Below are 14,491 nucleotides of genomic sequence, written 5' to 3'. Positions count from 1 at the left end.
GCTTGGGAAGCTGAGGCAGAAGAATCGCTTGAACCTGGGAGGGGGAGGTTGCAGTGAGCTGACATCACACCACTGCACTCCTGCCTGGGTGACAGATTGAGACTTTGTCTCAAAAAAAAAAAAAAAAAAAGATTAAATTATTTTTGTAGGGGCGGTATTTTCATGGGCCTTTGAAAGAGTCAAATGGAAGAGATTTAGTTTTAATGAAATATAAACACATTATGCTAATTTCAATAGTGTTGCTATTTAGCAGGAATGGATGTATTCTGATCCATTAAATTCAGGTTAATAGAACTCTATATGTAAAATTACCCGTTTGGAACGATTTTTTTTTCTTTTTTGAGACAGAGTCCCGCTCAGTCGCCTAGGCTGGAGTGCAGTGGTGCGATCTCGGCTCACTGCAAGCCCTACCTCCCAGCACTTTTGGAGGCAGAGGTAGGCGGATAACGAGGTCAGGAATTCGAGACCAGCCTGGCCAACACGGTGAAACCCCGTCTCTACTAAAATACAAAAATACAAAAAAAAGCCGGGTGTAGTGGCAGGCACCTGTAGTCCCAGCTACTCGGCAGGCTGAGGCAGGAGAATGGTGTGAACCCAGGAGGCGGAGGTTGCAGTGAGCCAAGATCGCACCACTGCACTCCAGCCTGGGTAACAAGATCGAAACTCCGTCTCAAAAAGAAAAAGAATTGGTTCAAGGTCAGTAAAATAAGGAACCAGTGTGGACATGAGTGTGCCTTACGGAGTTGGCATGAGAGAGTAGATTATATGGTTGATGTTTTTAGGGTTCTACACTAGAGGTTGAACAGAGAAGAGAAGCTTCCCTACAAAAATAGCCAGATGCATCTTTTGTTTGCTCCTCCTCCCTCAGTTGATTATGACAAATTTCAAACATGAAATGTTGAAAGAACTCTGCAGTGGATACACATAGTAGCAGTTAGATTCCAACATTTTGTGTTACATTTGCTTTATCAAAAAAAAAAATAAAGATTTACCTGTCCCATCTTTTTTTTGTGGTGCATTTTAAAGATAGTTGAAGACATTAGTACACTTTGCCCCCAAATACTTCAGCATACATAGAATGAAGTAGAGTTAAATGTTTGTTGTTTTTTTATAATATAGCAAAATTGACATATAGTGAAATGTTAAATTCTTAGGTGTGCCATTTAATAAATTTGACAAATGCTTACACCTGTGTATTCCAAGCCCCATCAAGATATTTAATATTTCTGTCATCGTAGAAATTTCAGTTGTCCTCCTTCTCAGTCAGTTGCCGTCACCTCCTACCCCAGAGGCAATCACTGTTCTCATTTTTTCCACCACATGTTGGTTTTGCTTGTTCTGCAACTTCATATAGTTACTCACTACATATCCTTTTGTCCCTGGCTGTTGTGAGTAAAGCTACTAGGAACATTCTTGTTCAGGTCTTTTTGTAAATAATTTTTTTCTCTGGGGTAAATACCTGGAAGAAGAGGTGCTAAGTTGTATGTTTAACTTTCTAAGGAGCCATCATACCGTTTTCAAAAGTGTTTGTGCCATTTTATATCCCTCCCAGCAGTGTATGAACATTTTATTTAGTTTGTATCCTTACCAATAGTTGATAGTCATCTTTTAAATTTTAGTCATTCTGGTTTGTGTGTGGTGGTATCTCATTGTAATTTTAATTTGCATTTCCTTGATGACTAATAATATTGTGTTCTTTTTATGTGCTGATGGGCCATTTGTGCGTCTGTTTTTGTGAGGTGTCTGTTCAGTTATTTTTTTTTTTTTTTTCTTTTTTTTTGAGATGGAGTCTTGTTCTGTCACCTAGGCTGAAGTGCAGTGGCATGATCTTGGCTCACTGCAACCCCCGCCTCCCAGGTTCAAGCAACTCTCCTGTGTCAGCCTCCCGAGTAGCTGGGATTGCAGGCGGACGCCGTCATGCCTGGCTAATTTTTTGTATTTTATTAGAGACAGGGTTTCACCGTGTTGCCCAGGCTGGTCTCAAACTCCTGAGCTCAGGCAACCCACCCGCCTTGGCCTACCAAAGTGCAAGAATTACAGACATGAGCCACTGTGCCTGACCATTCTGTTCAGTTCTTTTGCACTTATAAGAATTGGGTTGTCGTCGTCTTTTTTTTTTTTTTTTTTCTTTTTTTGAGACAGTTTTGCTCTTGTTGCCCAGGCTGGAGTGCAGTGGTGTGGTCTCAGCTTACTGCAACCTCCATCTCGCAGGTTGAAGTCTCCCTAGTAGCTGAGGTTACAGGTGTGCACCACCACGCCCAGCTAATTTTTTTTGTATTTTTAGTAGAGATGGGTTTCTCCATATTGGTCTGGCTGGTCTCAAACTCTTGACCTAAGGTGATCCACCAGCCTTGGCCTCCCAAAGTGCTGAGATTACAGGCCGTGAGCCACCGTGCCCAGCCAGTTGTCTTCTTACTGTCTTTTAGGAGGTCTTTATAAATTCTTGACCAAGGTATTTTGTCAGATACATGTCTTAACAAATATTTTTTTTCCCAGTCTGACTTGCCTGTTCATTTTCTTAATGATATCCTTTGATTGGCCTATGTTGTAAATTTTTTGAAACCTGGATTTTTTTTTCTAATATTTTTATTCTTTGTGTCCTAAGAAAAATTTGCCTATTGCCAGGCTACAAAGATAGTTTCCTGTGCTTGCTTCTAGAAGCTTTATAATTTTGCTTTTATAGTTTTTTAATTTCTTTTGATTTTTGTATTTGACCCATGGATTATTTAGAAATGTACTGAATTTCCAAATATTTGGGGGGAGGGTATCGGTTTCTAATTTAATTTCATTGTGATTAGAAAAAGATTCAGATTATGACTTCAGTGTTTTGAAATGTATTGAGACTTATTTTATAGTTCAGTATATGGTCTGCTTGACAATTCTTAAAGAAAATACATTCTGTAGTTGTTGGGTATAGTGATCTATAGAAATAAGCTGATAGTATTAGATCTTTGTTCTTATTCATTTTTCATGAGGAGGGAGGGTATGGTTAGCCTGTTAAGTTATTGAGAGATGGGGGTTAAAATTGCCAACTTTTATTTGGTGAATTTGTCTCATCCCTTTGGTTATGTCTTTATTTTTTTTTTCTAAGATGAGATGTCACTCTGTCACCCAGGCTGGAGTGCAGTGGCATGGTCACCTGAGCCTCCCAAGTAACTGGGACCACAGGCATGTGCCACCATAGCTCGCCGATTTTTTAAATCGTTTGTAGAGACATGGTCTCACCATATTGCCCAGGCTGATTTCGAAACTCCTGCGCCGAAGCGATCATCCTGTCGTTGCCTCTCAAAGTGCTGAGATTACAGTCATGTGCTACCATGCCTAACCTCAATTTTTGTTTCATGTATTTTGAGGCCCTCATGAGAGCATACACTTTATATTTGTTCTATGGCTCCATAGTGATTTGTCCTTTTAGGAGTATTAAGTGTCCTTTTTAAAAAACCTTTGGAAATATTTTTTGTCTTGAAATCTACTTTGCTATTAATACAGCCACTGTTCTTACTGGAATAAGCCTTGTTATGCTTAGTAGTTTCAGGGTGTATCTTTTTCCATCCATATATTTTGAGCCTGTCCATGTTTATATTTAAAGTAGGTCTCAGGTAAACAGCATACAAATGAGTTTTGCCTTTCTGTCCATTTTCTGTCTTTTAATTGGAACACCAAATCCTTTTATAGTTAATGTAATTTTTGATATGGTTGGAATGAGGGCTACCATTGATCCGTTGTTTTCTGTTGTTCCTTTTGAAAGCTGCCATTTGGGGGTTAAGGGGATATTTATTATTTAATTATTTAATATTTATTATTAGAATTCTGTGTTTATTGGTTTTGTTTTTGTTTTTTGAGATGAGTTCTTGCTGTCACCCAGGATGGAGTGCAGTGGCACAGTCATGGCCCACTACAGCCTGGAACTCCTGGACTCAGGCCATTCTCCCACTTCAGCCTCCCAGGTACTGGGACTACAGGCATGCCACTGCACCTGGCTAGTTTTTCGTTTGTTTAGTTTTTATAGAGACAGAGTCTCACTGTGTTGCCCAGACTGGTCTCAAACTCTTGGCCTTAAACTGTCCTGCCTCGGCCTCCCAAAGTGCTGGGGTTACAAGTCATTTTAATTTGTTAGATTTTTAACTCTCCCTCTTTTGCATTATTTAGTGGTTCCTCTTGGGATTTCTCTGTCTTCCATAACTTTTTTCAAATTACTTTATGTTACTTTCATACCACATCCTGTAAAAATAACAAGATTGCAGCTATATACTTAGATTTATTACCGGTCTTCCCTGGCATTTATGCTGTACTTAACTTGGATTACATCTGGAGAGGCTGTAAATTCAATGTGTACTTTTTGCTTTGTATATAGTTAAATATATTTTAAAGAAATTAAGAGAAAAAAAGTTGTTGTTTGCTCACATATTCCTTGTGTCTTTCTGAAATCTGAGTTTCCATTTGGTAACATTTCCTTTCAGCCTGAAGAACTTGTAGAGCAGGTTTTATGGAAGTAGATTCTTAGTTTTATCTGGAAGTGTCTTTATTTTGCTTTGGGCTTTTGGATCAACTTTATTGATGTGATTTATTTACAATAAACTGCATCCATTTGAAGTATTCAAATTATTTTAGCTGGCAGTGGACTTCTCTGAATTCATTCTGTCTCCCCGGTAGTAGGCAGCAGCTTAAACTTTTTAGTTTTTTTTGGCAGCTTGGCGTCTGCGTTACAGCTGTGTAGTTTATAGGTCCACCAGGGATTTGGGTGGCTTATATGTAGACTTTGAGGTTCCCTTTCTGTGGCTCTTCATTTCTGCATCTCACCTCCTTTTCTGGCCCGTTGTTCAGTTAACAGGTTTGCTGTTTTCTCTCAGAACTTCAGGTGTTCAGTGGCACCAACTCATAAAGAGAACAGGAAGCTCACTCAGTGCCCTTCCCATCTTCTGAGTGTCCTCTCCCATCCAGTTTCTTCTTGCTTTTGGTTGCTCTCATGCCTTCAGATGATTGTTTCTTTATAATTTTTTCCAGAGTTTATAATTACTGTATATCTGAACATTTGTCAGGTAGAAGCTACTCTGCTTTTAGCAGAAGTGGAACTTGTTTTGTTTGTTCTTAATCTGGGGATCACTGGAGACTTAGGATGCTCTTTGTTCAGTTGGGTTAAAAATCAAAGTGGCTCTCCAGACTCCTCAGTACTCACAGTTACTAAATGCTTGTTTCACATGCCAAGACCATATGGTGCTTACCCCGAACCCCTTATCTGCAAGGGATATGTTCCAGGAATCCCAGGGCATACCTGAAACTGCAGATAGTATTGAACCCTGTATGTACTGTGTGTTTTCCTGTAATACATATCTATGATAAAGTTTAATTTATAATTAGGCACAGTCAGAGATTAACAACAACAATAAAATGGAACAGTTTTAACACTATAATGTAATAAAGGTTATATGAATGTAGTCTCTTTTTCTCTCAAAATATCTTACTGTATGTATATAATATTTTTGGATCGTGGTTAACCATGGGTCAGGGAAACTGGAAATTAAAACCATGGGTAAGGTAGGCTAATATAGCTTTATGTTTCATATTAATACAACAACTGTAGTATATTGTAAGAATTACTTTTTTTTTTCCCCTCAGTTTTACCAATTAGGAAATTGGTACAGAAGGCAGTTAGGGTCCCAAAGTCACATGGCTGGTTGGTGGCACAGCTGGGATTAAAAATCTTGTTTAGTTTTTCTGATTGAAGAACCCACAACGTTAACACTACATGGTGCCATCTTCCTGTATACTTTCGTGCTGAAAATAAGTAGAGATAAAAGAATGATGTGAAAGATGAAATATATCATGCAACATGTTATGTTTTAGGAAATGGAAGTTCCGGTATTACCGAAAATCTCTCTGCCAATCACCAGTTCTTCATTGCCTACTTTTAATTTTAGTTCCCCTGAGATCACAGCTTCTTCTCCATCACCCATCAGTTCGTCTCAATCATTAACAAACAAGGTACAAAACCATTGTATAAATACAGGTGACATTTGTTCTTTCTTAATTCTTTATTTTAAAAAAATCCTATAAACAGTGGTTAATTTTCATTATGGAAATTAATAACTCATAGTAAACGGAAATGGAAATGCTGTTTTGCTTTTTTAAAAAAATATACAGATATATTGGATATATTATAATGGAGTGTTCATCAACTCTTATGCAATACCATAGCAAAGGAAATTCTTGTAAATTTGTTTCCAAATAGTGTTTCCAATAAGATACTTTTTGGGTAGGAGTGCACTCAGTGTTTCATGTTTTTACTTCTCAGCTAGGCTTAACGTCTTTTAATCTGCTCCTGAATTTTTTTTTATTTTTGAGGTGATATCCTGCTGTGTTGCCGAGGCTAAAGAGCAGTGGTGCAATCACAGCTCATTGCAGCTTCCATCTTTTGGGCTCAAGTGATCCTCCCACCTCAGCCTCCTGAGTAGCTGGGACTACAGGTGTACACCACCACAGCCAGCTAATTAAAAAGAAATTTTTTTTTAATATTTATTTTTTGAGCTTAGAGTCTCGCCCTGTCGCCTAGGCTGGAGTGCAGTGGCATGATCTTGGCTCACTGCAACCTTCACCTCCCGGGTTCAAACGATTCTCCTGCCTCAGCCTCCTGAGTAGCTGGGATTATAGGTGTGCACCACCATGCCTGGCTAATTTTTGTATTTTTAGTAGACACAGCGTTTCACCATGTTGGTTAGGCTGACCTCGAACTCCTGGCTTCAGGTGATCCGCCTGCCTTGGCCTCACAAAGTGCTAGGATTACAAGCATGAGCCACCACTCCTGGCCAAAAAATATTTTTATAGGTGAGGTCTTGCTGTGTTACCCAGGCTGGTCTTGAAATCTTGGGTTCAAGCAATTCTCTCTGTCATGGCTTCCCAAAGTGCTGGGATTACAGGTGTGAGGCACTATGCCTGGCCTGCTCCTGAAATTTTAATGCTTGCTTTCTTGCTTTGACTTCTTCTGAACATATTCTTATAGATGTTACTTTACTTTTTTATATAAATATCCACCTCTAAGATTGGGTGTACTCCTAAGAGGAAACCAGATTTTGTAACACTTAAGTTCTGTGTTTTTCAGAACTTAAAGTGAGATTTTTAAATTTAAAAGGAAAAAAACACTTAGTGTCTTTGGAATAATGAGTTTGCTTAATGTCTTTTATTATCACTTTATTTTTCTAAAGCTCTTTTTGTGTCATTTCTTAATAATTTGGAAAATCAGGTACAAATGACCTCTCCAAGCAGCACTGGCAGTCCCATGTTTAAATTTTCATCTCCAATCGTAAAGTCTACTGAGGCAGATGTACTACCTCCATCATCTGTAAGTAACAAGCAAGGAATAGTATATATTTATTTATACTAAATATACATATTTAGTATATATAAAGCCATGTTATATTTTTATCAAATCTAAGATGCCATTGATGGTGAGAAACACTATTATTTTTCTTCCAACTTAAAAAATACTCTGTAAAAAACTTTTGAACAATTGTGTGTATTCTTCACTACATAATGTACTCATATATGAATATTCATTTTCTTTTGTACCATTTGAAAGTTAAAATGCAAATATCTGAATTTCCTTAATTCTTCTCCACGTATCCCTTAAGAAAAAGGACATTCCTTTGCATCCCCACAATACAGCTATCATACCCAAGAAGTTTGGCATGATCTAATAACGACATGGTCCATATTCAGATTTCCCCATTATCCCCAGACTGTCCTTTAATTGCTGTTTTATTTCTGTTGGTCCTAGAGCCAGTTAAAGACTAGGACCTAATCAACTACATTATATTGCATTTAATTAAAACGTATCTTGATTGACCTTTAATCTAGAAAAGTTCTGGGCATTTTTTCTTTCATGATGGAAAAGTAAATGTTTGGGGTAAGAATAATACATAGTTTAATATTCAAACTGCCCCAGATTTGGCATGTTTATATTATTTTAATATGTCACTTTCTGGTTTTGACTGTGTCCTTGCCTTCTGACACAAGTAGATGTTACAGACAAATGTAATTTCCTTGCCACATGCTGAAATCCATCAGTTGTCCCAGAAGTCTCATACTTTTTATTAGAAAATGGCATTCGAGGCCGGGCGCAGTGGCGCATGCCTGTAATCCAGCACTTTGGGAGGCCGAGGCGGGTGGATCAGTTGAGGTCAAGAGTTCAAGACTAGCCTGACCAACAGAGTGAAACACTGTCTCTACTAAAAAAAAAAAAAAAAGAAGAAAAAAAGAAAATACAAAATTAGCCGGGCGTGGTGGTGCACGCCTATAATCCCAACTACTCAGGAGGTTGAGACAGGAGAATTGCTTGAACCTGGGAGGTAGAGGTTGCAGTGAGCCAGGATTGTGCCATTGCACTCCAGCCTGGGCAACAAGAGTGAAACTCCACCTCAAAACAAAACAAAAAAAAAAAGAAAGAAAATGGCATTCAGAAACTGGAACTGGACATTAGGAACACACCATCATTATTTTATATACTGTTTTGGAGGAAAAAATGTCTGAGAAATTTAAAATGCTGTCTGTCAAATTGTGACATTGCCATTAATATAAGAATCTCACTTTTAGAGATAGTGAAATATGATAAACCATGTCTTAAAATAGGTGAAAGTATGTTTTTGACTTGGGATAAAAATAAGCTCTATATCTGTGCCAGGCGCGGTGGCTCACGCCTGTAATCCCAGCACTTTGGGAGGCTGAGGCGGGTGGATCACGAGGTCAGTAGATCGAGACCATCCTGGCTAACACGGTGAAACCCCATCTCTACTAAAAATAGAAAAAATTAGCCAGGCATGGTGGTGGGCGCCTATAGTCCCAGCTGCTTAGGAGGCTGAGGCAGGAGAATGGTGTGAACTCAGGAGGCGGAGGGTGCAGTGAGCCAAGATCGCGCCACTGCACTCCAGCCTGGGTGGCAGAGTAAGCTCTGTCTCAAAAAAAAGAAAAAGAGACAAAAAAGCTCCATATTTGATACTTATTGAAAACTAAGTATAAGGATATTCTTTCTCTTTACAGATTGGATTTACATTTAGTGTGCCTGTTGCAAAAACAGCAGAACTTTCTGGTTCTATTGGTACTTTACAGCCAATTATAAGTAGTTCAGGTAAGTAAAAATTTCTCACATTTTAACATAAAAACAATTGCATACAGTAGATTAGTATTTCAAGTTCTTTCACCTTTGGTAATTCTTATAAATGCCTTCATTTGGATGAAATTAGCTCTGAAAAGCAAGTAGGCACTATTATTTAACCTTTTGACAGTGCTTTTTATTAATTATCTTCAGAGATACTTAGCTCCCTAAATGAAAGTGTCAGTTTGGTTTTGAGAGAGATAGGCATGGTAGCAAATTTATCCATTATCTTTGTTTAGTCAAAACAAGGTGACAAATTAGTTATAAAGCAAGTCTCATTATAAGAGATTTACAGGTTGTCTATGTTACAGTTGTAGTAGATTTTGTTTCTAGTTTTTACCGTTCAGTTCACAAGCATTTTTATGTATAAAGGTTATGCAGGCCCATGTAGATTGTGATACATAATTTCTGAACTGAAGAAATCACCATCATTGAAGGAAGGAGGCCATGGGTCATGCTTGTAAACCCAGCAGTTTGGGAGGCTTGCTTGAAGCCAGGAGTTCAAGACGATTCTGGGCAGCACAGCGAGACTCATCCCTACCAAAAAAGAAAAGAAAAAGAAATAGCCAGTTGGTGGTGTGAGCCTGTAGTCCCAGCTACTTGGGAGGCTGAAGTGGGAGAATTGCTTGAGCCCGGAAAGTCGAGGCTGCAGTGAGCTATGATTGCATTACCACACTAGAGCTGGCTGATAGAGCAAGACCCTATCTAAAATAAAAGAAAAGAGAGAAATAAATAATCAGAGAATTAAAACAGATTTTTTTTTTTTTTTTTAATTGAGACGGAGTCTCGCTCTGTTGCCCAGGCTGGAGTGCAATGGCACGGTCTTGGCTTACTGCAACCTCTGCCTCCCGAGTTTAAGTGATTTCTCCTGCTAGTAGCTTGGAGTACAGGTGCCTGCCACTATGCTGGCTAATTTTTTTTAATTTTTTAATTGTGAGACAGAGTCTCGCTCTGTCCGCCATGCTGGAGTGCAGTGGCACGATCTCGGCTCACTGCGAGCTCCGCCTCCCGGGTTCACATCATTCTCCTGCCTCAGCCTCCCGAGCAGCTGCGACTACAGGTGCCCGCCACCACGCCCAGCTAATTTTTTTGTATTTTTAGTAGAGACGGGGTTTCACCGTGTTGGCCAGGATGGTCTCAATCTCCTGACCTCGTGATCTGCCCACCTCAGCCTCCAAAAGTGCTGGGATTACAGGCGTAAGCCACCATGCCCGGCTCCCTGGCTAATTTTTTGTATTTTTAGTAGAGACAGGGTTTCACCATGTTTTGGCCAGGCTGGTCACGAACTCCTGACCTCAGGTAATCTGCCTGCCTCAGCCTCCCAAAGTGTTGGGATTACAGACGTGAGCAGCTGTGCCCGGCCAAATTTTTTTTTTTATAATGGTGTTTTTCTTTTAAGTGTTTGGGAAAATCAGAAACACCTGAGCTGAGTTACTCAGGTCAAGAATTTTGAGCAAGGGCATTTTACCCAAGAAATATAAACACAAAGCTCAAGGGCACAGGAAAAAGAGAAAAAGCATGACACACTTTAGAATTGTAAATAATTTGTCATGAGGTTGGAGAGGTAGCTTTAAATCCTAAAAGTTCTGAAATTCTATGCTAATGAATTGGATTTTATTCTGCTTACAGCAGGGAGATGTATTTTTTCCTGGGGGTGAGATGGATTTGAGTGTAGTGATAGCAGTGTGGTGAGTGTTAGTATGCGTTGGAGTGGCGTGTTAGAGGCAGAAACATGAGTTGGGAGGTATTACCCTATCCAGAAGCATTTCTTCAAGGATATTCTGAGTTTGGGAATTTTTAAAAACTAGGTCCTCAAAAGATAGATTAAAAAACAAAAAGAATCAGGACATAGAAGCTAATGAGATATCTTTGGCTTTGAATGATCTTGAAGATAAGAGTCCAGATTATGGAAGTGGCCCAAACTGAGAATTTGACTGGTATGTTCACAACCTTATATTTTTTATTTTATTGGCTAACACAGCCTTACGTAATAGAAATTAATAGGCAATTTCCATTGTACTTCCTATCACAAAGGTTTTTTTTTTCTTTAATGTTAACTATGAATTCAAGAGGATTAAACCTTTTCAAATTACCAATTTCATGACTTATTATGAGGAAAGGCATTAAAATATTTCCCACTTTTTGCTAATGCGTTACTAATGATAACTGAATAATTAACCATTTGTTACAACAGCTTTGTTTCATTATATCTCGGGAAGTTACCCAGATTTTTTAAGGAGTCGGTTATCAGTGTCGTATTTAGAGTTGTGTGTTCTCACTTTGACACCATTGGTTCTCACCACTTCTATCATTTAAAAAAGCTAATTCAAAATGTGGAAGTCCTGATTACTTTGTGACAGGAGCTAAGTTTTCCATTATCTCCTTTTCCCATCTTTTTGAGCATACTTTAGGGAATCCTAACATTTTTACCTTAAATTACTAAAAACAATTTACCTTTCATTATAAAGGAAGATAGAATGTGATTAAATTATAAGTTTTCTTTGTTTTGGCATAGTTGTAAGGGTGGTGGTTATTTTTGGTGGGGATGGTTGGGGGGTGTGTTGCACATTCTGTCACCCAGGCTAGAGTGCAGTGGCACAATCTCAGCTCATTGCAACCTCCATCTCCTGCGTTCAGGTGATTCTTGTGCCTCAGCCTCCCAAGTAGCGTGATTACAGGCACCTGCCACCATGCCTGGCTAATTTCTGTATTTTCAGTAGAGATGGGGTTTCGTCATGTTGGCCAGGCTGGTCTTGAACTCCTGACCTTAGGTTATCTGGCCGCCTAGACGTCTCAAAGTGCTGGGATTACAGGCGTGAGCCACCGTGTCTGGCCTACATTTTCGTTATTGTGATGAAGTTGACATGTTATAGCCATTTTAAAGAGAATAATTCAGTGGCCTTTAGTACTTCACAGTGTTGTGCAGCCACCACTTTTATCTAGTTCCAAAACATTACCCTCAGCAGGAAACCCCTGTCCGTTAAAAAGTTGCTCCCCATTCTGCCTTCCCCCTAGCTACTGTCAACTTGTGTTCTGTCTCTATGGATTGACTTATTCTGAATATGTCATGTAAGTAGAATCATATAATGTGGCTTTGTACAGCTGAGTTCTTTCACTAAGCACAGTGGTTTCAAGGTTCTTATGCCTCAATACTTCATTCCTTTTATGGCTGAATAATATTCCATTGTATTGATGTGCCACAGTTTATTTGTTCATCCATTAATGGACATTTGGACTGTTTCCACCATTTGGCTATTGTGAATAGTGCTGCTGTGAACATAAGTGTACATGTATTTGTTTGAGTACTCGTTTCAGTGCTTTTTCATATGTGCCTAGGAATGGAATTGATGGGTCAGATGGTAGTTCTGTATTAAACTTTTTGAAGAATCACTAAACTGTTTTCCACAGTAGTTGAACCATGTCACATTACCACTAGCAGTAATACAATTTCACCAACACTTAGTATTTTCTCTTTTTTGACTATAGCAATCCTAGTGGATGTAAAGTAATACTTTGTTGTAGTTTTGATTTGCATTTCCCTAATGCAAATGATGTTGCATTTTTTCAGGTGTTTGTTGTCCATTTAAATATCTTAGGGGAGGAATGCCTTTCAAGTCCCTTACCCATTAAATAAGTTTGTCTTTTTGTTACTAAGTTATAAGAGTTCTTAGTCTGGACACTAGACCCTTACCAGATACATGATTTGCAGAGATTTTTTCCCATTTATAGATTGTCTTTTCACTTTCTTGATAATTTCTTTGAATGGACAGAGGTTTTTAATTTTGATGAAGTCCATTTTTTTCTTCTGTTGCTGTGCTTTTCGTATCATATCTAAGAATACATTGCCAAATCCATGGTCTTGAAACTATGCTCCCTAAGTTTTCTTCTAAGAGTTTTATGATGTTTATGTTGTATTAAATGGATATTGATCATTTTGAATTTTTGTTTATGGTGTGAGGTAGGGAAAGGTTTTTTCCCAAAGTACTTTACCTACTACTTCTTAAATTATTTAGGCAAACACTTAAAAAGGAAAACTTGGTTATCAGTATATTTCATTATGGAAAACTTCATTCTCAGAAGTATAATTGTAAACTGAATCGCAATATGCTATTTAGCCAGCTTCAACTTTTACCATTTTGACCCATCTTGTTTCTTCTTTCTTTCTTTCTTTCTTTTTCTTTTTTTTTTTTTTTGGAGACAGAGTCTCGCTGTGTTGCCCAGGCTGGAGTACAGTTGTGCAAGCTTGGCTCACTGCAAGTTCCACCTCCCGGGTTCACTGAGGCACCTCCTGCCTCAGCCTCCCGAGCAGCTGGAACTATAGGCTACAGGCACCTGCCAGGACACCCTGCTAATTTTTTGTATTTTTAATAGAGACGAGGTTTCACCATGTTAGCCAGGGTGGTCTCGATCTCCTGACCTCATGATCCACCTGCCTCGGCTTCCCAAAATGCTGGGATTACAGGCGTGAGCCACCGCTGCCTGGCTTTTTTTTTTTTTTTTTTTTTTTTTTTTTTTGAGATGGAGTCTCGCTCTGTCACCAGGCTGGAGTGCAGTGGCACGATCTTGGCTCACTGCAACTTCCGCCTCCCAAGTTCAAGCGATTCTCCTGCCTCAGCCTCTCAAGTAGCTGAGAATACAGGTGTGCACCACCAAACCCAGCTAATTTTTGTTATTTTTAGTAGAGATGGGGATTCACCATGTTGGCCAAGATGATCTCAATCTGCCCGCCTTGGCCTCCCAAAGTGCTTGGGATTACAGGCACGAGCCACCGTGCCTGGCCACATCTTGTTTCTTATTGTTTCTTTTATTCCATCCCTCCTCTCCTCATCACACACAGAAACTTACATGTCAGGTCACTTTGAAACAATCCCAAACATCTTAATTTCATCTGTAAATAGAAATCGCCCCTTAAAAATACAACGATAAAACCATTATCACACTGAAAATACAGATCTCTAAATATAAGGATACAAGTTTAGAAAGCATAAAAAGTAAAAGCAGTAAGTCACTCATCTTACTGCTAGCAGCTACCATTACTCTTTAGATGTAAACATTCTAGACTTTCCAACCTGCTTTTACCCATAACTATGCCTTTAAGAATGATTTTTGTGGGCCAGGCATGATGCCTCATGCCAGTAATGCCAGTGCTTTAGGAGGCCAATGTGGGAGGATCAATTGAGGCCAGGAGTTTAAGACCAGTCTGGCCGGCCATAGCGAGACCCCATGTCTACAAAAAAGTAAAAAAAGTTAGCTAGATGTGGTGGCATGCAGCTGTGTTCCTGGCTACTTGAGAGGCTAGGATGGGAGGATTGCTTGAGCCCAGAAGTTTGAGGCTGCATTAAGCTG

General features: G+C 39.1%; 1 protein-coding gene across 3 annotated transcripts in view; it reads left to right on the top strand.

Moving 5' to 3' along the window:
* Positions 1–14,491, top strand: part of NUP153 (nucleoporin 153) — a 94,013-nt gene that overhangs the window by 56,183 nt on the left and 23,339 nt on the right. For all 3 annotated transcript variants that reach the window (XM_025381648.1, XM_025381645.1, XM_025381647.1), the window contains 3 exons: positions 5,845–5,982; positions 7,238–7,336; positions 9,031–9,118. In XM_025381648.1, coding sequence (XP_025237433.1) covers positions 5,845–5,982; positions 7,238–7,336; positions 9,031–9,118 — 325 coding nt within the window. The remainder of the gene's footprint in view (positions 1–5,844; positions 5,983–7,237; positions 7,337–9,030; positions 9,119–14,491) is intronic.

The sequence above is a fragment of the Theropithecus gelada genome, chromosome 4 (assembly GCF_003255815.1).
Source record: "Theropithecus gelada isolate Dixy chromosome 4, Tgel_1.0, whole genome shotgun sequence".
Taxonomy (NCBI): Eukaryota; Metazoa; Chordata; class Mammalia; order Primates; family Cercopithecidae; genus Theropithecus; species Theropithecus gelada.
The sequence above is the reverse complement of the archived record's forward strand: the minus strand, read 5'-3'. Positions and strand labels throughout refer to the sequence as shown.